This window comes from Pecten maximus, chromosome 4, assembly GCF_902652985.1.
Source record: "Pecten maximus chromosome 4, xPecMax1.1, whole genome shotgun sequence".
Classification (NCBI taxonomy): domain Eukaryota; kingdom Metazoa; phylum Mollusca; class Bivalvia; order Pectinida; family Pectinidae; genus Pecten; species Pecten maximus.
The window spans coordinates 1,766,550-1,791,384 of NC_047018.1; the positions used below are offsets into that span (position 1 = coordinate 1,766,550).

Here is a 24,835-nt window from a genome sequence, read left to right on the forward strand (position 1 = left end):
ATATCAATCATGGTAAACACCACAATGTTAAATATAAATCATGATAAGTACCACAATGTTAAATATAAATCATGGTAAATACCACAATGTTAAATATCAATCATGGTAAACACCACAATGTTAAATATAAATCATGATAAGTACCACAATGTTAAATATAAATCATGGTAAGTACCACAATGTTAAATGTCAATCATGGTAAACACCACAATGTTAAATATAAATCATGGTAAATACCACAATGTTAAATATCAATCATGGTAAACACCACAATGTTAAATATAAATCATGGTAAGTACCACAATAAATGTTAAATATGAATCAAGATAAGTACCACAATGTTAAATACAAATCATGGTAAGTACCACAATGTTAAATATAAATCAAGGTAAGTACCACAATGTTAAATATAGATCATGGTAAGTACCACAATGTTAAATATGAATCATGGTAAGTACCACAATGTTAAATATAAATTATTGTAAGTACCACAATGTTAAATATAAATCAAGATAAGTACCACAATGTTAAATACAAATCATGGTAAGTACCACAATGTTAAATATGAATCAAGATAAGTACCACAATGTTAAATATAAATCATGGTAAGTACCACAATGTTAAATGTCAATCATGGTAAGTACCACAATGTTATAATAAATCATGGTAAGTACCACAATTTTAAATACTGTATATTCTATTTGAGCAAGTACAATTACGTTATATTATCATCCTAAATGTACGCTTTAAGACTGAATGTGTACACTTTATCTAGTTTACACTCCTCAATAAGATGTCTGAGACTTTTGCTATTTATCAAAATATAACACATTTGATTCTTAGTGCACATTGATACCAATATAGATTACTATCACCGGGCGGAAATTGAATTTGAAATTAGACAGAGCGAAAGGAAATCGATTCACAAAATGGGGTTTCGGAACGGAAGTCTTTTAAGATATATAATTTAACCACCAGTACCATAGTAATGCGTTAAGGATTTGAGTACATCAATGCCGCCCAGCGAAAAAAAGTACATAGAAGGAAGTAAATTTCCAACAGCAATGTGGAGCCTGAACATTCAAATGAACGCAAGCAGATGAGAATTAATATAAACTAGAAATCAAAAAGGCCTCTACATAGCAGTTTAACTCCCAGACTATACGACTAGGAAATAACAGGGTTATATATAGACATGTACATATATAGACAGACAGACGGGGTAATAACAGGGTGATATATAGACATTGATATAGACAGACAGACGGGGTAATAACAGGGTTATATATAGACATGTACATACATAGACAGACGGGGTAATAACAGGGTGATATATAGACATGTACATATATAGACAGACGGGGTAATAACAGGGTGATATATAGACATGTACATATATAGACAGACGGGGTAATAACAGGGTGATATATAGACATGTACATATATAGACAGACGGGGTAATAACAGGGTGATATATAGACATGTACATATATAGACAGACGGGGTAATAACAGGGTGATATATAGACATGTACATATATAGACAGACGGGGTAATAACAGGGTGATATATAGACATGTACATACATAGACAGACAGACGGGGTAATAACAGGGTGATATATAGACATGTACATATATAGACAGACAGACGTGGTAATAACAGGGTGATATATAGACATGTACATATATAGACAGACGGGGTAATAACAGGGTGATATATAGACATGTACATATATAGACAGACAGACGTGGTAATAACAGGGTGATATATAGACATGTACATATATAGACAGACGGGGTAATAACAGGGTTATATATAGACATGTACATATATAGACAGACGGGGTAATAACAGGGTGATATATAGACATGTACATATATAGACAGACGGGGTAAATAACAGGGTGATATATAGACATGTACATACATAGACAGACAGACGGGGTAATAACAGGGTGATATATAGACATGTATATATATAGACAGACAGACGGGGTAATAACAGGGTGATATATAGACATGTACATATATAGACAGACGGGGTAATAACAGGGTGATATATAGACATGTACATAGACAGACAGACGGGGTAATAACAGGGTGATATATAGACATGTACATATATAGACAGACAGACGGGTAATAACAGGGTGATATATAGACATGTACATATATAGACAGACAGACGGGGTAATAACAGGGTGATATATAGACATGTACATAGACAGACAGACGGGGTAATAACAGGGTGATATATAGACATGTACATATATAGACAGACAGACGGGGTAATGACAGGGTGATATATAGACATGTACATATATAGACAGACAGACGGGGTAATAACAGGGTGATATATAGACATGTACATATATAGACAGACAGACGGGGTAATAACAGGGTGATATATAGACATGTACATATATAGACAGACGGGGTAATAACAGGGTGATATATAGACATGTACATATATAGACAGACAGGGGTAATAACAGGGTGATATATAGACATGTACATATATAGACAGACAGACGGGGTAATAACAGGGTGATATATAGACATGTACATATATAGACAGACAGACGGGGTAATAACAGGGTGATATATAGACATGTACATATATAGACAGACAGGGTAATAACAGGGTGATATATAGACATGTAAATATATAGACAGACAGACGGGGTAATAACAGGGTGATATATAGACATGTACATATATAGACAGACAGGGGTAATAACAGGGTGATATATAGACATGTACATATATAGACAGACGGGGTAATAACAGGGTGATATATAGACATGTACATATATAGACAGACAGACGGGGTAATAACAGGGTGATATATAGACATGTACATATATAGACAGACAGACGGGGTAATAACAGGGTGATATATAGACAGGTACATACATAGACAGACAGACGGGGTAATAACAGGGTGATATATAGACATGTACATATATAGACAGACAGACGGGGTAATAACAGGGTGATATATAGACATGTACATATATAGACAGACGGGGTAATAACAGGGTGATATATAGACATGTACATATATAGACAGACAGACGGGGCAATAACAGGGTGATATATAGACATGTACATATATAGACAGACAGACGGGGTAATAACAGGGTGATATATAGACAGGTACATAATAGACAGACAGACGGGGTAATAACAGGGTGATATATAGACATGTACATATATAGACAGACAGACAGACGAGGTAATAACAGGGTTATATATAGACATGTACATATATAGACAGACGGGGTAATAACAGGGTTATATATAGACATGTACATATATAGACAGACGGGGATAATAACAGGGTGATATATAGACATGTACATATATAGACAGACAGACGGGGTAATACAGAGTGATATATAGACATGTACATATATAGACAGACGGGGATAATAACAGGGTTATATATAGACATGTACATATATAGACAGACGGGGTAATAACAGGGTGATATATAGACATGTACATATATAGACAGACGAGGGTAATAACAGGGTGATATATAGACATGTACATATATAGACAGACAGACGGGGTAATAACAGGGTGATATATAGACATGTACATATATAGACAGACGGGGTAATAACAGGGTGATATATAGACATGTACATATATAGACAGACGGGGTAATAACAGGGTGATATATAGACATGTACATATATAGACAGACGGGGTAATAACAGGGTTATATATAGACATGTACATATATAGACAGACGGGGTAATAACAGGGTGATATATAGACATGTACATATATAGACAGACAGACGGGGTAATAACAGGGTTATATATAGACATGTACATATAGACAGACAGACAGGGGTAATAACAGGGTGATATATAGACATGTACATATATAGACAGACAGACGGGGTAATAACAGGGTGATATATAGACATGTACATATATAGACAGACAGACGGGGTAATAACAGGGTGATATATAGACATGTACATATATAGACAGACGGGGTAATAACAGGGTGATATATAGACATGTACATATATAGACAGACGGGGTAATAACAGGGTGATATATAGACATGTACATATATAGACAGACAGACGGGGTAATAACAGGGTGATATATAGACATGTACATATATAGACAGACGGGGTAATAACAGGGTGATATATAGACATGTACATATATAGACAGACGGGGTAATAACAGGGTGATATATAGACATGTACATATATAGACAGACGGGGTAATAACAGGGTGATATATAGACATGTACATATATAGACAGACAGACGGGGTAATAACAGGGTGATATATAGACATGTACATATATAGACAGACAGACGGGGTAATAACAGGGTGATATATAGACATGTACATATATAGACAGACAGACGAGGGTAATAACAGGGTGATATATAGACATGTACATATATAGACAGACAGACGGGGTAATAACAGGGTGATATATAGACATGTACATATAGACAGACAGACGGGGTAATAACAGGGTGATATATAGACATGTACATATATAGACAGACAGACGGGGTAATAACAGGGTGATATATAGACATGTACATATATAGACAGACAGACGGGGTAATAACAGGGTGATATATAGACATGTACATATATAGACAGACAGACGGGGTAATAACAGGGTGATATATAGACATGTACATATATAGACAGACAGACGGGGTAATAACAGGGTGATATATAGACATGTACATATATAGACAGACAGACGGGGTAATAACAGGGTGATATATAGACATGTACATATATAGACAGACAGACGGGGTAATAACAGGGTGATATATAGACATGTACATATATAGACAGACAGACGGGGTAATAACAGGGTGATATATAGACATGTACATATATAGACAGACGGGGTAATAACAGGGTGATATATAGACATGTACATATATAGACAGACGGGGTAATAACAGGGTGATATATAGACATGTACATATATAGACAGACGGGGTAATAACAGGGTGATATATAGACATGTACATATATAGACAGACGGGGTAATAACAGGGTGATATATAGACATGTACATATATAGACAGACGGGGTAATAACAGGGTGATATATAGACATGTACATATATAGACAGACGGGGTAATAACAGGGTGATATATAGACATGTACATATATAGACAGACAGACGGGGTAATAACAGGGTGATATATAGACATGTACATATATAGACAGACAGACGGGGTAATAACAGGGTGATATATAGACATGTACATATATAGACAGACGGGGTAATAACAGGGTGATATATAGACATGTACATATAGACAGACAGACGGGGTAATAACAGGGTGATATATAGACATGTACATATATAGACAGACGGGGTAATAACAGGGTGATATATAGACATGTACATATATAGACAGACGGGGTAATAACAGGGTGATATATAGACATGTACATATATAGACAGACGGGGTAATAACAGGGTGATATATAGACATGTACATATATAGACAGACAGACGGGGTAATAACAGGGTGATATATAGACATGTACATATATAGACAGACAGACGGGGTAATAACAGGGTGATATATAGACATGTACATATATAGACAGACAGACGGGGTAATAACAGGGTGATATATAGACATGTACATATATAGACAGACGGGGTAATAACAGGGTGATATATAGACATGTACATATATAGACAGACGGGGTAATAACAGGGTGATATATAGACATGTACATATATAGACAGACAGACGGGGTAATAACAGGGTGATATATAGACATGTACATAGACAGACAGACGGGGTAATAACAGGGTGATATATAGACATGTACATATATAGACAGACGGGGTAATAACAGGGTGATATATAGACATGTACATATATAGACAGACAGACGGGGTAATAACAGGGTGATATATAGACATGTACATATATAGACAGACGGGGTAATAACAGGGTGATATATAGACATGTACATATATAGACAGACAGACGGGGTAATAACAGGGTGATATATAGACATGTACATATATAGACAGACGGGGTAATAACAGGGTTATATATAGACATGTACATATATAGACAGACAGACGGGGTAATAACAGGGTGATATATAGACATGTACATATATAGACAGACAGACGGGGTAATAACAGGGTGATATATAGACATGTACATATATAGACAGACAGACGGGGTAATAACAGGGTTATAAATAGACATGTACAGATATAAACTGACAGACGGGGTAAACTCTGACTGAGAATAAATTAGCGTATACGCAGTGAAAAGGGGCTCAGTGGATTTAAAAGCGCGGGAATCGGTAACATAATCATGACGTCGTTTCTTTGTGACGCTACCGGAACCTCAACTAGACGGCGCCATTTTCAAAGGATTGATCTACGCAATTTTAATGTGTTTACCCGATGACCTGTGCAATAAAACTCAAGTCAAGTGCGGATTTTGTCAAAATCTTAACTGAATATAGCGGAAATGGATGTATATCTCACTTCTCCACGAGTAAGCTAACAGCAAATGGCTGAAGCGTACAGCTCCTTGAGGACATTTGACCACGTCACTACTAAATCTGTGTCAATTAAGCATTGAACTGCTTTCATTTGGAAGTTATGGGCTGATGAATGCCAACTGGACAAAGGCAAATTTAATGAAGCGCGCTAGCGCTTCATGTTCAGTTTGCCTTTGTCCAGTTGGCATTCATCAGCACATAACTTCCAAATGAAAGCAGTTCAATGCTTATATTTACATTTGACAACGAATTTGAAAGACTATATCAAGGAATTTTACTCTGATAATGAATGAACAAATTATTATCGTCCAAGACGGAACAGCCTTTTCAACAGCCATCTTTCGTTATCGCCGACGTGACAATTATGACGTCACTATAATAATGACGTCATACTAAAGACTTGGAAGTTATGGACTCATAACTTCCAAGTGAGCTTGGTAAAGTTATATAGTGGGGCTGCAGTGTAAATGTACTTCACAACCATAGTTAATCTGAGACGGAAATTCTGGATTGTGAATATTTCAATTAATTAAAAACGTAAAAGGTATTCAACAATTTTTTTAATTTTGTTAACAACACTGGTGTCTTTACGTAGATTCACTGGAACTATATTACCTTCGCAACTACGGCTGCCGTAATTACCAACATCACAACACACCCTGATTTGTTTTTCGTACTGTTTTCAAACGGCTTGCTTGATGTAAATATAAGGAATACAACTCATTTTGACTGCGTATACGGTAGTATACCCGCAGTTGGAAACGAACATATTATATGGAGCGCTAACGCTCTAAGTAACCGTTGGAAATGTAGTTTGCCAACTGCGGTCATACTACCGTATATACGCAGTCAAAGTCAGGTACAATCCTTAAGTAGATAGACTGGGTAATAGTGAGGAAACAGTGGGAATGTGACAACCTAAACAGAAGAGTGTACAGGAATACAAAGGAAAATGTAAATGATAGACGACTTGATTGACAAGTATTCTGAGTATAATCAAAGACAGAGGCTGTACCTGTTTCTTGCTTTTGTTGTCGTCTTTTGACTTTCTTGGCGTCGTTATTGTAACCATGTCATTGGAGTTAGCTTTGCTTAGTTCGCCTTTAGATCTGAAGAACAACAAAGTAATCAATCAGTGTGTTGTTTTAACGTGTTCCTTGGTAACAACGTTTGTCGGTGTAAATCAGAAAGTCATGCAGCCATGCTTCGAACATAAAAAGGAAATGACCTCTTATCGCAGATAATCACCGCCATTGGACTGGTTAGGCATCGCTGAGTACGATTACAAAGCCATAGTCACGATTTAAGAGATTCGTTAAAAGGTTTGTATTCAAATGATCACTCAGAACAATTTGCAATCTAATAAAGAGCAAAATTTAATACAGCCCTTGTTGATGGAAATATCAAGATTTATAGATTATGTTACTGTTACATAAAATCTTGTTAACGCAATCAACTGAAAGTCAAATTGTATTCAAGTGAAATGGTTCTATCTGCATTTAGTAATATAGCTGTGTGCAACATAGGGATACGACACTCTCTGTCAGGGATACGACACTCTCTGTCAGAGATACGACACTCTCTGTCAGGGACACGACACTCTCTGTCAGGGACACGACACTCTCTGTCAGGGATACGACACTCTCTGTCAGGGACATTGCACTCTCTGTCAGGGATACGACACTCTCTGTCAGGGACACGACACTCTCTGTCAGGGACACGACACTCTCTGTCAGGGATACGACACTCTCTGTCAGGGACACGACACTCTCTGTCAGGGACACGACACTCTCTGTCAGAGATACGACACTCTCTGTCAGGGACACGACACTCTCTGTCAGGGACACGACACTCTCTGTCAGGGACATTGCACTCTCTGTCAGGGACACGACACTCTCTGTCAGTAATACGACACTCTCTGTCAGGGACACGACACTCTCTGTCAGGGATACGACACTCTCTGTCAGGGACACGACACTCTCTGTCAGGGACATTGCACTCTCTGTCAGGGATACGACACTCTCTGTCAGGGACACGACACTCTCTGTCAGGGACACGACACTCTCTGTCAGGGACATGGCACTCTCTGTCAGGGATACGATACTCTCTGTCAGGGATACAATACTCTCTGTCAGGGACATGGCACTCTCTGTCAGGGATACGACACTCTCTGTCAGGGATACGACACTCTCTGTCAGGGACACGACACTCTCTGTCAGGGACACGACACTCTCTGTCAGGGACACGACACTCTCTGTCAGGGACACGACACTCTCTGTCAGGGATACGACACTCTCTGTTAGGGATACCACACTCTCTGTCAGGGACACGACACTCTCTGTCAGAGATACGACACTCTTTGTCAGGGATACGACACTCTCTGTCAGGGACACGACACTCTCTGTCAGGGACACGACACTCTCTGTCAGGGACACGACACTCTCTGTCAGGGACACGACACTCTCTGTCAGGGACACGACACTCTCTGTCAGGGATATGATACTCTCTGTCAGGGACACGACACTCTCTGTCAGAGACACGACACTCTCTGTCAGGGACACGACACTCTCTGTCAGTGATACGACACTCTCTGTCAGTAATACGACACTCTCTGTCAGGGACACGACACTCTCTGTCAGGGACACGACACTCTCTGTCAGTAATACGACACTCTCTGTCAGGGACACGACACTCTCTGTCAGAGACACGACACTCTCTGTCAGGGACACGACACTCTCTGTCAGTGATACGACACTCTCTGTCAGTAATACGACACTCTCTGTCAGGGACACGACACTCTCTGTCAGGGACACGACACTCTCTGTCAGTAATACGACACTCTCTGTCAGGGACACGACACTCTCTGTCAGTAATACGACACTCTCTGTCAGGGACACGACACTCTCTGTCAGTAATACGACACTCTCTGTCAGGGACACGACACTCTCTGTCAGAGACACGACACTCTCTGTCAGGGATACGACACTCTCTGTCAGGGACACGACATTCTCTGTCAGTAATACGACACTCTCTGTCAGGGACACGACATTCTCTGTCAGTAATACGACACTCTCTGTCAGGGATACGACACTCTCTGTCAGGGACACGACACTCTCTGTCAGGGATACGACACTCTCTGTCAGGGACACGACACTCTCTGTCAGGGACATTGCACTCTCTGTCAGGGATACGACACTCTCTGTCAGGGATACTATATTCTCTGTCAGGGACACGACACTCTCTGTCAGGGACACGACACTCTCTGTCAGGGACACGACACTCTCTGTCAGGGATACGACACTCTCTGTCAGGGATACAATACTCTCTGTCAGGTACACGACACTCTCTGTCAGGGATACGATACTCTCTGTGATCAGTGATACGATACTCTCTGTCAGTGATACGATACTCTCTGTCAGGGACACGACATTCTCTGTCAGGGACACGACACTCTCTGTCAGGGATACGATTCTTTCTGTCAGGGACACGACACTCTATCTCATGGATACAGCTATAGGGACAGTGTTGTTATATACTGACAGACAGGGACAGTGTTGTTATATACTGACAGACAGTGACAGTGTTGTTATATACTGACAGACAGTGACAGTGTTGTTATATACTGACAGACAGTGTTGTTATATACTGACAGACAGGGACAGTGTTGTTATATACTGACAGACAGTGTTGTTATATACTGAAAGACAGGGACAGTGTTGTTATATACTGACAGACAGGGACAGTGTTGTTATATACTGACAGACAGGGACAGTGTTGTTATATACTGACAGACAGTGACAGTGTTGTTATATACTGACAGACAGGGACAGTGTTGTTATATACTGACAGACAGGGACAGTGTTGTTATATACTGACAGACAGGGACAGTGTTGTTATATACTGACAGACAGGGACAGTGTTGTTATATACTGACAGACAGGGACAGTGTTGTTATATACTGACAGACAGGGACAGTGTTGTTATATACTGACAGACAGTGACAGTGTTGTTATATACTGACAGACAGGGACAGTGTTGTTATATACTGACAGACAGGGACAGTGTTGTTATATACTGACAGACAGGGACAGTGTTGTTATATACTGACAGACAGGGACAGTGTTGTTATATACTGACAGACAGTGACAGTGTTGTTATATACTGACAGACAGGACAGTGTTGTTATATACTTACAGACAGTGGCAGTGTTGTTATATACTGACAGACAGGGACAGTGTTGTTATATACTGACAGACAGGGACAGTGTTGTTATATACTGACAGACAGGGACAGTGTTGTTATATACTGACAGACAGGGACAGTGTTGTTATATACTGACAGACAGTGTTGTTATATACTGACAGACAGGGACAGTGTTGTTATATACTGACAGACAGGGACAGTGTTGTTATATACTGACAGACAGGGACAGTGTTGTTATATACTTACAGACAGTGACAGTGTTGTTATATACTGACAGACAGGGACAGTGTTGTTATATACTGACAGACAGGGACAGTGTTGTTATATACTGACAGACAGTGACAGTGTTGTTATATACTGACAGACAGTGTTGTTATATACTGACAGACAGTGACAGTGTTGTTATATACTGACAGACAGGGACAGTGTTGTTATATACTGACAGACAGGGACAGTGTTGTTATATACTGACAGACAGTGACAGTGTTGTTATATACTGACAGACAGGGACAGTGTTGTTATATACTGACAGACAGTGACAGTGTTGTTATATACTGACAGACAGTGTTGTTATATACTGACAGACAGTGACAGTGTTGTTATATACTGACGGACAGGGACAGTGTTGTTATATACTGACAGACAGTGACAGTGTTGTTATATACTGACAGACAGGGACAGTGTTGTTATATACTGACAGACAGTGTTGTTATATACTGACAGACAGGGACAGTGTTGTTATATACTGACAGACAGTGTTGTTATATACTGACAGACAGTGACAGTGTTGTTATATACTGACAGACAGTGACAGTGTTGTTATATACTGACAGACAGTGACAGTGTTGTTATATACTGACAGACAGGGACAGTGTTGTTATATACTGACAGACAGGGTTGTTATATACTGACAGACAGGGACAGTGTTGTTATATACTGACAGACAGTGTTGGTATATACTGACAGACAGTGACAGTGTTGTTATATACTGACAGACAGTGTTGTTATATACTGACAGACAGGGACAGTGTTGTTATATATTGACAGACAGGGACAGTGTTGTTATATACTGACAGACAGGGACAGTGTTGTTACATACTGACAGACAGTGTTGTTATATACTGACAGACAGTGACAGTGTTGTTATATACTGACAGACAGGGACAGTGTTGTTATATACTGACAGACACTGACAGTGTTGTTATATACTGACAGACAGGGACAGTGTTGTTATATACTGACAGACAGTGTTGTTATATACTGACAGACAGTGACAGTGTTGTTATATACTGACAGACAGGGACAGTGTTGTTATATACTGACAGACACTGACAGTGTTGTTATATACTGACAGACAGGGACAGTGTTGTTATATACTGACAGACAGTGTTGTTATATACTGACAGACAGGGACAGTGTTGTTATATACTGACAGACAGGGACAGTGTTGTTATATACTGACAGACAGGGACAGTGTTGTTATATATTGACAGACAGGGACAGTGTTGTTATATACTGACAGACAGTGACAGTGTTGTTATATACTGACAGACAGGGACAGTGTTGTTATATATTGACAGACAGGGACAGTGTTGTTATATACTGACAGACAGTGACAGTGTTGTTATATACTGACAGACAGGGACAGTGTTGTTATATACTGACAGACAGTGACAGTGTTGTTATATACTGACAGACAGGGACAGTGTTGTTATATACTGACAGACAGGGACAGTGTTGTTATATACTGACAGACAGGGACAGTGTTGTTATATACTTACGGACAGGGACAGTGTTGTTATATACTGACAGACAGGGACAGTGTTGTAACATACTTACGGGCAGGGACAGTGTTGTTGCGAGGCGATATTCCATAGTTCCTTACATATGTTGAGGTACGCGAAGGACATGACGATGACGGGGATGATAAGTATGACCATCAGCATGAAGACTTCGTAGAGAATAGAAATCCCTACGGACTGGAAGTTTTTCTTACACCAAGTAGCTTTTCTGTGTATTCCATGAACCTCCAGGTGTTCCTGTAACATAGAACCACAAGCACTGTAAAACACCTTACTCAAGGTAGAACCAAACCTAAGCTGAAACAAAATACAATATACAACAAACAAGATACAAAATACAACATACAACAAACAAAATACAACATACAAAATACAACATACATCATACAACAAACAAAATACAACATACAAAATACATCATACAAAATACAACATACAAAACACAACATACAAAATACAATATACAAAATAAAATATACAAAATACAATATACAACATACAACATACAAAATACAACATACAAAATACAACATACAAGATACAAAATACAACATACAAATACAACATACAAGATACAAAATACAACATACAATATACAAAATACAATATACAAAATACAATATACAATATACAAAATACAATATACAATATACAAAATACAATATACAAAATACAACATACATCATACAAAATACAATATACAACATACAAAATACAATATACAACATACAAAATACAATATACAAAATACAACATACAACATACATCATACATCATACAACATACAAAATACAAAATACAACATACAACATACAACATACAAAATACAACATACAAAACAAAATACAACATACAAAAAAACAGCATACATCATACAAAATACAAAACACAACAACCAAATACAACATACAAAATACAACATACAAAATACAACATACAAAAAAACAGCATACAAAGTACAACATACATCAAACAAAATACAACCTACATCAAACAAAATACAAAATACAACATACATCATACAAAATACAAAACACAACATACAAAATACTACATACAAGATACAAAATACAAAATACAAAAAACAAAATACAAAATACAAAATACAAAATACAATATACAAAATACAAAAAACAACATACATCATACAAAATACAAAATACAACAAACAAAATACAACATACAAAATACAAAATACAAAATACAACAAACAAAATACAACATACAAAATACAACATACAAAAAACAACATACAGAAAACAAAATACAAAATACAACAACCAAATACAACATACAACATACATCATACAACATACATCATACAAAATACAACATACAAAATACAACATACAACATACAAAATACAAAATACAAAATACATCATGCAAAATACATCAAACAAAATACAAAATACAGCAAACATCATACAAAATACAATATACAAAATACAACATACATCATACAAAATACAAAACACAACAAACAAAATACAACATACAACATACAACATACAAAATAAATCATACACCAAACAAAATACAGCAAACAAAATACAATATACAAAATACAACATACAAAATACATCATACAACATACAACATACAAAATAAATCATACACCAAACAAAATACAACATACAAAATACAACAAACAAAATACAACATACAAAATACAACAAACAAAATACAACATACAAAATACAACAAACAAAATACAACATACAAAATACAACATACAAAATACATCATACAAAATACATCATACAACATACAACATACAAAATAAATCATTCACCAAACAAAATACAGCATACAAAATACAACATACAAAATAAAATACAACATACAAAATACAACATACAAAATCAGGATATCCTTAGGAAATGTTCTATGTACTTGTGCAAGAAGACTTCTGACTTGATGATGTGCCACGTTGTTCCGTTGCCACCACCTTAGTTGACATCATGAGAATATAACGTAACCAGATTTAACCTGTCGTTACCTAGATTTGTATGGAATGTGTCGTTGTGACCTAGACCTATATGGCATGTGTCGTCGTGACCTATATCTGTATGGCGTGTAACGTCGTGACCTAGATCTGTGTGATATGTTTTGTCGTTACCTAGATCTGTATGGCGTGTATCGTCGTGACCTACATCTGTATGGCGTATTTCGTCTTGACCTAGATAAGTATTGCGTGTGTCGTCGTGACCTACATCTGTATGGCGTGTATCGTCGTGACCTATATATATATGGCGTGTGTCGTCATGACCTACATCTATATGACGCGTGTGTCGTCGTGACCTACATCTGTATGGCGTGTATCGTCGTGACCTATATATATATGGTGTGTGTCGTCATGACCTACATCTATATGGCGTGTGTCGTCGTGACCTATATATCTGTATGGCGTGTAACGTCGTGACCTAGATCTGTGTGATATGTTTTGTCGTTACCTAGATCTGTATGGCGTGTATCGTCGTGACCTACATCTGTATGGCGTATTTCGTCTTGACCAAGATAAGTATGGCGTGTGTCGTCGTGACCTACATCTGTATGGCGTGTATCGTCGTGACCTATATATATATGGCGTGTGTCGTCATGACCTACATCTATATGGCGTGTGTCGTCGTGACCTACATCTGTATGGCGTGTGTCGTCGTGACCTATATATATATATGGCGTGTGTCGTCGTGACCTATATATATATATGGACTGTGTCGTCGTGACCTATATCTATATGGCGTATGTCGTCGTGACCTATATATATATATGGCGTGTGTCGTCATGACTTACATCTATATGGCGTGTGTCGTCATGACCTACATCTATATGGCGTGTGTCGTCGTGACCTACATCTATATGGCGTGTGTCGTCGTGACCTATATCTATATGGCGTGTGTCGTCGTGACCTATATATATATATGGCGTGTGTCGTCGTGACCTATATATATATATGGTGTGTGTCGTCGTGACCTATATCTATATGGAGTGTGTCGTCGTGACCTATATCTATATGGCGTGTGTCGTCGTGACCTATATATATATATGGCGTGTATCGTCGTGACCTACATCTATATGGCGTGTGTCGGCGTGACCTACATCTATATGGCGTGTGTCGCTGATGAAGCAGAAGACGCTCACCCTCCCGGAATACCTGGTCATATTCCCATTGTACACTTTCAAGCTTCCACATGTATACATTGTATCTGTATTTGTGTGCGGCTTTTGCCTTAATAATACCTATTGTAAGTTGAAGTCATATATATATATATTTATCCTGCAACTGCCACCGCATTGTCGGAATACACCAACCGTATATATTTTATAAGGCAGTGACGGAAAACAGCTGTATTTTGGAATCTTAACACGTGCGTCAATTCGATTGGCCTACTTCAAAGTAAAACAACGTTTAAAAGGCGAACATATTTCTGTCATTTTTGACACTGTTTCACTTTAAAATGATTAGTTTTGATGATTATTTTTCATGACTGTTGCAGGATAAATAGAATACATGGTCAGTGTCTTAAAATATAAGCTGTATTTTTGGCTCGGGACGGAAAGACAAAAGTGGCTCGCCAAGGCTCACCATTTTTGTCTTTCTTTACCCTCGCCAAAATACAGCCTATATATTAAGACACTGACCGTGTATTCTCTATATATGCGTATTCTATAGATACGTATATGTATATGTACGCTACACATATCTCTTTGTGATTTATGTACGCTACACATATCTCTTTGTGATTTATGTACGCTACACATATCTCTTTGTGATTTACTTAAAATTTACAATGAATTTAGTCACAGTCATAACCACAAGATTTCTCCGTGTCAGGTTAAAAAAAAATGGAGCACTGAAATTTGTGAATCGTGCTGATAACGATTAATACTTCGAAATGGATGCAATCTACCATCATATGTACACTGTATCATATTATTGACATATCTGATGGGATGTAAAACTGGACAAAGTCCCCAGTAAAATTATTTCACGTGTCTGGTAGTTATAAAACATTGTGCTGACAATCAATACATGTCAATATAGATATTGGATAAGCTAAATGTCGAATTTTATTTCCGTAGGGACATGGACGAGTAATCAAATCTTTCTGTTTACATTCACGACAGGTATTAGTTACAGATACATTTCTGTTTCGATGAAACATTTTGTAATATTAGAAAAAACGTGTCATACATCGTCAATATTTATCCTAGTAAGGTCGTCATCTACAGTCTCACTTTGGTTTTTACCGGTGCTACAATAGCTGATTGAACTGTAACTTAACTACATCCAATACTTCTGGGGCACGCCAGTAATATCTAATATCGAAGGACAAACCTAGAGTGAAAAACAACGTGTCAGTGTGTGTTATTGGCTGGAAATATGTGACAAATGTTGGGCTCGCGCCGTCAACTTCTTTAGTAATCGAGTGTCTCCTCCCCCAGCATATACCCACACCAGACCTCTAAAAGCAATCCACACAGCTATTTGATTGGAAACATGGAAGTAAATAATGAAATTTGGCTGTTCCATTTAGAGACGATATCTGGAGACCGACACAATAATTTAATCTTGAGGCAATATTTCTTTCCACGTCAACTCCAGACAAATGCTCCAAGGTACTCTCTGTGTACGATTTTCAATTGAATTTCGAAAATTTAGCACAAGTTTAGATTGACATACCAAACAATTAACTAACCCAGTGCCACCTGATGCCGACCTGAGCAGGAGTCATCATCAGACACGATTTTAGCACTACTAAGTGTAATACCAGTAGATACCTGAGTAGGGGTCATCATCAGACACGATTTTAGCACTACTAAGTGTAATACCAGTAGATACCTGAGTAGGGGTCATCATAAGACACGATTTTAGAACTACTAAGTGTAATACCAGTAGATACCCGGATTTATGATACAATGGTATTACAGTCTTTATGAAGATGCATTCCTCGAACTAAGAGTTGTGTATCTGCGACCTGTAAAGGGGAATCGGGTCACATGACTGACTAAAGCAGAACACAAACTCTCATCAATAAGGACAAATACACCATCTGTAATCCCTAGTGTTGACTCACTACAGTGTAAATACGACAGGATATTCTCCACGTCAGTAGGAACAACAAGCAAATCACACGAAAGGCAACATACTAAAACCAAATTATGTTTAATTTGCAGAGATACCACACACTCTTACATAGTTAAAATACAAAGGCTCTTTCTCTTAATTGAATTGGCAACGCACTCAAATCGTAGGTAAATTACGAAGTTCAATTTCACAAATATCAATTCCTGAGCCGACTAAAACAGGTGTATAGCAATTGTACCATTCAGCGCATTTATTTTCTGGTTTAGATACTTTGGTCTTTTGACTCTTGAGAGTAACAACTAAATACTTGGAAATTGGTTCAATATCTTGTGTGTCCTTTCTAGCCTTCAACTGATAAAACCAACCTGCCTCTTAACTTGAGCTCTGTAACTGCTGCATATGCAGCCATACTGCTGTTTTACACCGACAAAGCCCCGAGCTATGTTAGTGTATGTTAACCATTGAAATACGAACAAAGTTCAACACAAGACACTGTCTACAATTTACGAACCCCAAAACGTGTTACAAAGGACTATATCAATATTGCTAGAATTCTAGTTAAATGTAGTCTTTTGGATTTGTAGATGATTAATAATAACCAGAAGATTTAATTATATATATTCATTAACTCAATAACATTTAAGATATCAAATATTATGATCCACATTTGTGACAAACAACACCCGCCAGATAAATCTACGTCACGAAAACACCCGCCAGATAAATCTACGTCACAGAAACACCCACCAGATAAATCTAGGTGACGAAAACACCCGCCAGATAAATCTACGTCACAGAAACACCCGCCAGATAAATCTACGTCACAGAAACACCCGCCAGATAAATCTACGTCACGAAAACACCCGCCGGATAAATCTACGTCACAGAAACACCCGCCAGATAAATCTACGTCACGAAAACACCCGCCAGATAAATCGAGGTTACGACAACGACCGCCAGATAAATCTAGGTTACGATAACGACCGCATGATAAATCTAGGTTACGACAACACCCGCCAGATAAATCTAGGTTACGACAACGACCGCATGATAAATCTTGTCACAACACCCGCCAGATAAAGCTTGTCACAACACCCGCCAGATAAATGTAGATGACGAAAAAACCCGCCAGATAAATCTACGTCACAGAAACACCCGCCAGATAAATCTACGTCACAGAAACACCCGCCAGATAAAGCTAGTCACAACTCCCGCCAGATAAATGTAGATGACGAAAACACCCGCCAGATAAATCTAGTCACAACACCCGCCAGATAAATTTAGGTCACAGCAACACATGACAGGTAAATATAGGTCACGACAACACCCGCGATGTAAATATAGGTCACAACACCTACCATGTGAATTTCAACAAGCGTCACGTCTAATTTCATATCGCCCAATGAAATAAAACATTTTACTATGATGGCCATGATGTCGATCATATAATGTCAGACCAGCGAGTTTCCAGCACTGACCATTCGTGTCGTATACATATGAAATCTGGCGGGAATGTTGTCACTCAGAATTTAACTTGTACAGTAAAGTTATAGGTTATAAACCTATTTGATAGACAATCATATAGATATAATTAGAACCTATTTACTGTACAAGTCGTGATGGCACTCCTGGGAGTACTACGCCTGATTTGTAGGGTCGCTATGTCTGTTCCGGGCTAGATTGGGGAGATCTGTAGACGGCGCTATATACAACACTTAATTGTAACCTTCCCATCATCTCAGCACCAGAATTGACTACATTCTTGTTTAATCACACTATAACGACATTAGCATGTCGTTGGTGAGAATTAATTTGTGTACGGTAATGACATGTCTCCACTGACTTTACGACGTTGTTTGTCCGCTTTAATCTCAGAAATTTATGCCACAGAAGTTTAACATCATTTTACGTAGAAATGGGTATGGTTCGATGTTACAAAACACCTATATCATGGCTACTCTCTTATCCCTATCACACAGCCTTCGATCATTTGAGTTTAATCCCCGCTGAACGGGTGTAAGATATCAAGGCACGAGTCATAGATGACCATGGTACTGTCATACCACAACATATAATTATATATCTACCTACCCGGCCAATGATGACCTTGGTATCTACCTACCCGGCCAATAATGACCTTGGTACTGTCATACCACAACATATAATTATATATCTACCTACCCGGCCAATGATGACCTTGGTACTGTCATACCACAACATATAATTATATATCTACCTACCCGGCCAATGATGACCTTGGTATCTACCTACCCGGCCAATAATGACCTTGGTACTGTCATACCACAACATATAATTATATATCTACCTACCCGACCAATGATGACCTTGGTACTGTCATACCACAACATATAATTATATATCTACCTACCCGGCCAATGATGACCTTGGTATTCTCATACCACAACATATAATTATATATCTACCTACCCGGCCAATGATGACCTTGGTATCTACCTACCCGGCCAATGATGACCTTGGTATTGTCATACCACAACATATAATTATGTATCTACCTATCCGGCCAATGATGACCTTGGTACTGTCATACCACAACATATAATTATATATCTACCTACCCGGCCAATGATGACCTTGGTACTGTCATACCACAACGTATAATTATGTATCTACCTACCCGGCCAATGATGACCTTGGTATCTACCTACCCGGCCAATGATGACCTTGGTACTGTCATATCACAACATATAATTATGTATCTACCTACCCGGCCAATGATGACCTTGGTATCTACCTACCCGGCCAATGATGACCTTGGTACTGTCATACCACAACATATAATTATATATCTACCTACCCGGCCATGATGACCTTGGTACTGTCATACCACAGCATATAATTATATATCTACCTACCCGGCCAATGATGACCTTGGTACTGTCATACCACAACGTATAATTATGTATCTACCTACCCGGCCAATGATGACCTTGGTATCTACCTACCCGGCCAATAATGACCTTGGTACTGTCATACCACAACATATAATTATATATCTACCTACCCGGCCAATGATGACCTTGGTACTGTCATACCACAACATATAATTATATATCTATCTACCCGGCCAATGATGACCTTAGTACTGTCATACCACAACATATAATTATATATCTACCTACCCGGCCAATGATGACCTTGGTATCTACCTACCCGGCCAATGATGACCTTGGTATCTACCTACCCGGCCAATGATGACCTTGGTACTGTCATACCACAACGTATAAGTATGTATCTACCTACCCGGCCAATGATGACCTTGGTATCTACCTACCCGGCCAATAATGACCTTGGTACTGTCATACCACAACATATAATTATATATCTACCTACCCGGCCAATGATGACCTTGGTACTGTCATACCACAACATATAATTATATATCTACCTACCCGGCCAATGATGACCTTGGTATTGTCATACCACAACATATAATTATGTATCTACCTACCCGGCCAATGATGACCTTGGTACGTCATACTACAACATATAATTATATATCTATCTACCCGGCCAATGATGACCTTGGTACTGTCATACCACAACGTATAATTATGTATCTACCTACCAGGCCAATAATGACCTTGGTACTGTCATACCACAACATATAATTATATATCTACCTACCAGGCCAATAATGACCTTGGTACTGTCATACCACAACGTATAATTATGTATCTACCTACCCGGCCAATGATGACCTTGGTATCTACCTACCCGGCCAATGATGACCTTGGTACTCATACCACAACATATAATTATGTATATACCTACCTGGCCAATGATGACCTTGGTACTGTCATACCACAACATATAAGTATATATCTACCTACCCGGCCAATGATGACCTTGGTGCTGTTATACCACAACATATAATTATGTATCTACCTACCTGGCCAATGATGACCTTGGTATCTACCTACCCGGCCAATGATGACCTTGGTACTGTCATACCACAACATATAATTATATATCTATCTACCCGGCCAATGATGACCTTGGTATCTACCTACCCGGCCAATGATGACCTTGGTATCTACCTACCCGGCCAACGATGACATTGGTATCTACCTACCCGGCCAATGATGACCTTGGTATCTACTTACCCGGCCAACGATGACCGTGGTATCTTCCTACCCGGCCAACGATGACCTTGGTATCTACCTACCCGGCCAATGATGACCTTGGTATCTACCTACCCGGCCAATGATGACCTTGGTATCTACCTAACCGGCCAACGATGACCTTGGTATCTACCTACCCGGCCAATGATGACCTTGGTATCTACCTACCCGGCCAATGATGATAGGACAGGCCAGCACGAACGCCGCTACCCACAAAATGCATATAAGTCGCTGTGCCCTTCCAACAGTACACACGTACTTAGCCCGGACGGGGTGTATGATAGCGTAGTACCTACAACAAATAGAGAACATTTCTACAGATGCTGGGCTACAACAAAAACAAAGTAAGTATGACTTCAATAAAAAAAAGTATAGCAAACTCAATAATGATATACTACTATATATCAGATAGTATTACAACATACACGACGAGTACCTTTATAGACGTAATACCATAACTGTTGTATATCTTATATAGCATCAAACATCCCAAATAACATTGTTTACGCAATGTCACAACACATATATAATATAGTCATCCAGGCCCATATATTATGCTGCCTCTTATCATCTATAAATGGGTAGTACATTAATACGTTGGACGTTCATTTTTCTTTCACCAAAAACTGATTATATTTGGTAAAACATGTACTTAATATCAGAATAAACCGTGTGGCATATTTGAAAATCACCCTGGTATTACTGAATAAGTATGTCATTTGTGGGTGATAATTAGATATATTATTATATCGAGTATACCATTTGTTGGTGATAATTAGATATATTTCTATGTCGAGTATGTCATTTGTTGGTGATAATTAGATATATTTCCATGTCGAGTATGTCATTTGTCGGTGATAATTAGATATATTTCCATGTCGAGTATGCCATTTGTTGGTGATAATTAGATATATTTCTATGTCGAGTATGTCATTTGTCGGTGATAATTAGATATATTTCCATGTCGAGTATGCCATTTATTGGTGATAATTAGATATATTTCTATGTCGAGTATGTCATTTGTGGGTGATAATTAGATATATTATTATATCGAGTATACCATTTGTTGGTGATAATTAGATATATTTCTATGTCGAGTATGTCATTTGTCGGTGATAATTAGATATATTTCCATGTCGAGTATGCCATTTGTTGGTGATAATTAGATATATTTCTATGTCGAGTATGTCATTTGTGGGTGATAATTAGATATATTATTATATCGAGTATACCATTTGTTGGTGATAATTAGATATATTTCTATGTCGAGTATGTCATTTGTTGGTGATAATTAGATATATTTCCATGTCGAGTATGTCATTTGTCGGTGATAATTAGATATATTTCCATGTCGAGTATGCCATTTGTTGGTGATAATTAGATATATTTCTATGTCGAGTATGTCATTTGTCGGTGATAATTAGATATATTTCCATGTCGAGTATGCCATTTGTTGGTGATAATTAGATATATTTCTATGTCGAGTATGCCATTTGTTGGTGATAATTAGATATATTTCTATGTCGAGTATGCCATTTGTTGGTGATAATTAGATATATTTCTATGACGAGTAAGTCATTTGTTGGTGATAATTAGATATATTTCTATGTCGAGTATGTCATTTGTCGGTGATAATTAGATATATTTCTATGTCGAGTATGTCATTTGTGGGTGATAATTAGATATATTTCTATACCGAGTATGTCATTTGTGGGTGATAATTAGATATATTTCTATGTCGAGTATGTCATTTGTTGGTGATAATTAGATATATTTCTATGTCGAGTATTCCATTTGTTGGTGATAATTAGATATATTTCTATGTCGAGTATGCCATTTGTTGGTGATAATTAGATATATTTGTATATCGAGTAAGTCATTTGTGGGTGATAATTAGATATATTTCTATGTCGAGTATGTCATTTGTTGGTGATAATTAGATGTATTTCTATGTCGAGTATGTCATTTGTTGGTGATAATAAGATATATTTCTATGTCGAGTATGTCATTTGTTGGTGATAATTAGATATATTTCTATGTCGAGTATACCATTTGTCGGTGTTTATTAGATATATTTGTATGTCGAGTATGCCATTTGTCCGTGATAATTAGATATATTTCTATATCGAGTATGTTATTTGTCGGTGTTTATTAGATATACTATTATACCAAGGATGTTATTTTATTTATTTTACGACAAGTAGTGTTTACGCTGTAGGCGGTGTAGCATCGTTAAGAAAACATGCGTTGCCTTTTTCAGTTGTCACGGTTTCGGGACTGGTTTAACGACTAGTACAGAGTTACCAGATAGTGCTACAGGCTAAAACTGATCAACATGACAGACATGGAATTGTTAAAACGCAGTTATTACATTTAATGAACCAAATATAAAAATAGCTGAGAGATGTGATGAGACAGAGGTTAATCTGTTATCTAGCCTTCTGTGGTAGTCTCAGTATGGTCCTTAATAGGTATACATTATTATCACCAATAAAACTCCACAGCTATATAACAAATAATAATAAAACAAAACTTAGAGGAATTCTCAGTAAAGCTACACAGACGGACCAACAACACGCAGACAGTTGCTTAATAATACACTTGGGGCAGGTCGATTCTTCTGATTACGTCTTATAATACTGATGGTGTCGAAACTTGTATTGGTGGGTAGCTAGTTCTGTAATGTAACTGAGGAAGGGAAGATGGAAAGGTTAGATGTTTCCGGTGTTATTATGTAGGTAATAGTATACAACCTTATTTTATTGGGATATATTAGGATAGTTAGGACTGTGTATAACATTGATAAGGATAGTTAGGACTGTGTATAACATTGATAAGGATAGTTAGGACTGTGTATAACATTGATAAGGATAGTTAGGACTGTGTATAACATTGATAAGGATAGTTAGGACTGTGTATAACATTGATAAGGATAGTTAGGACTGTGTATAACATTGATAAGGATGGTTAGGACTGTGTATAACATTGATAAGGATGGTTAGGACTGTGTATAACATTC

At 37.8% G+C, this 24,835-nt stretch overlaps 1 protein-coding gene across 1 annotated transcript in view; it reads right to left on the reverse strand.

Moving 5' to 3' along the window:
- Positions 1–24,835, reverse strand: part of LOC117324946 (QRFP-like peptide receptor) — a 93,378-nt gene that overhangs the window by 14,575 nt on the left and 53,968 nt on the right. Inside the window, exons 3-5 of the mRNA XM_033880786.1 lie at positions 21,985–22,108; positions 12,600–12,799; positions 7,573–7,666 (exon numbers count right to left, since the gene is read on the reverse strand). Coding sequence (XP_033736677.1) covers positions 7,573–7,666; positions 12,600–12,799; positions 21,985–22,108 — 418 coding nt within the window. The remainder of the gene's footprint in view (positions 1–7,572; positions 7,667–12,599; positions 12,800–21,984; positions 22,109–24,835) is intronic.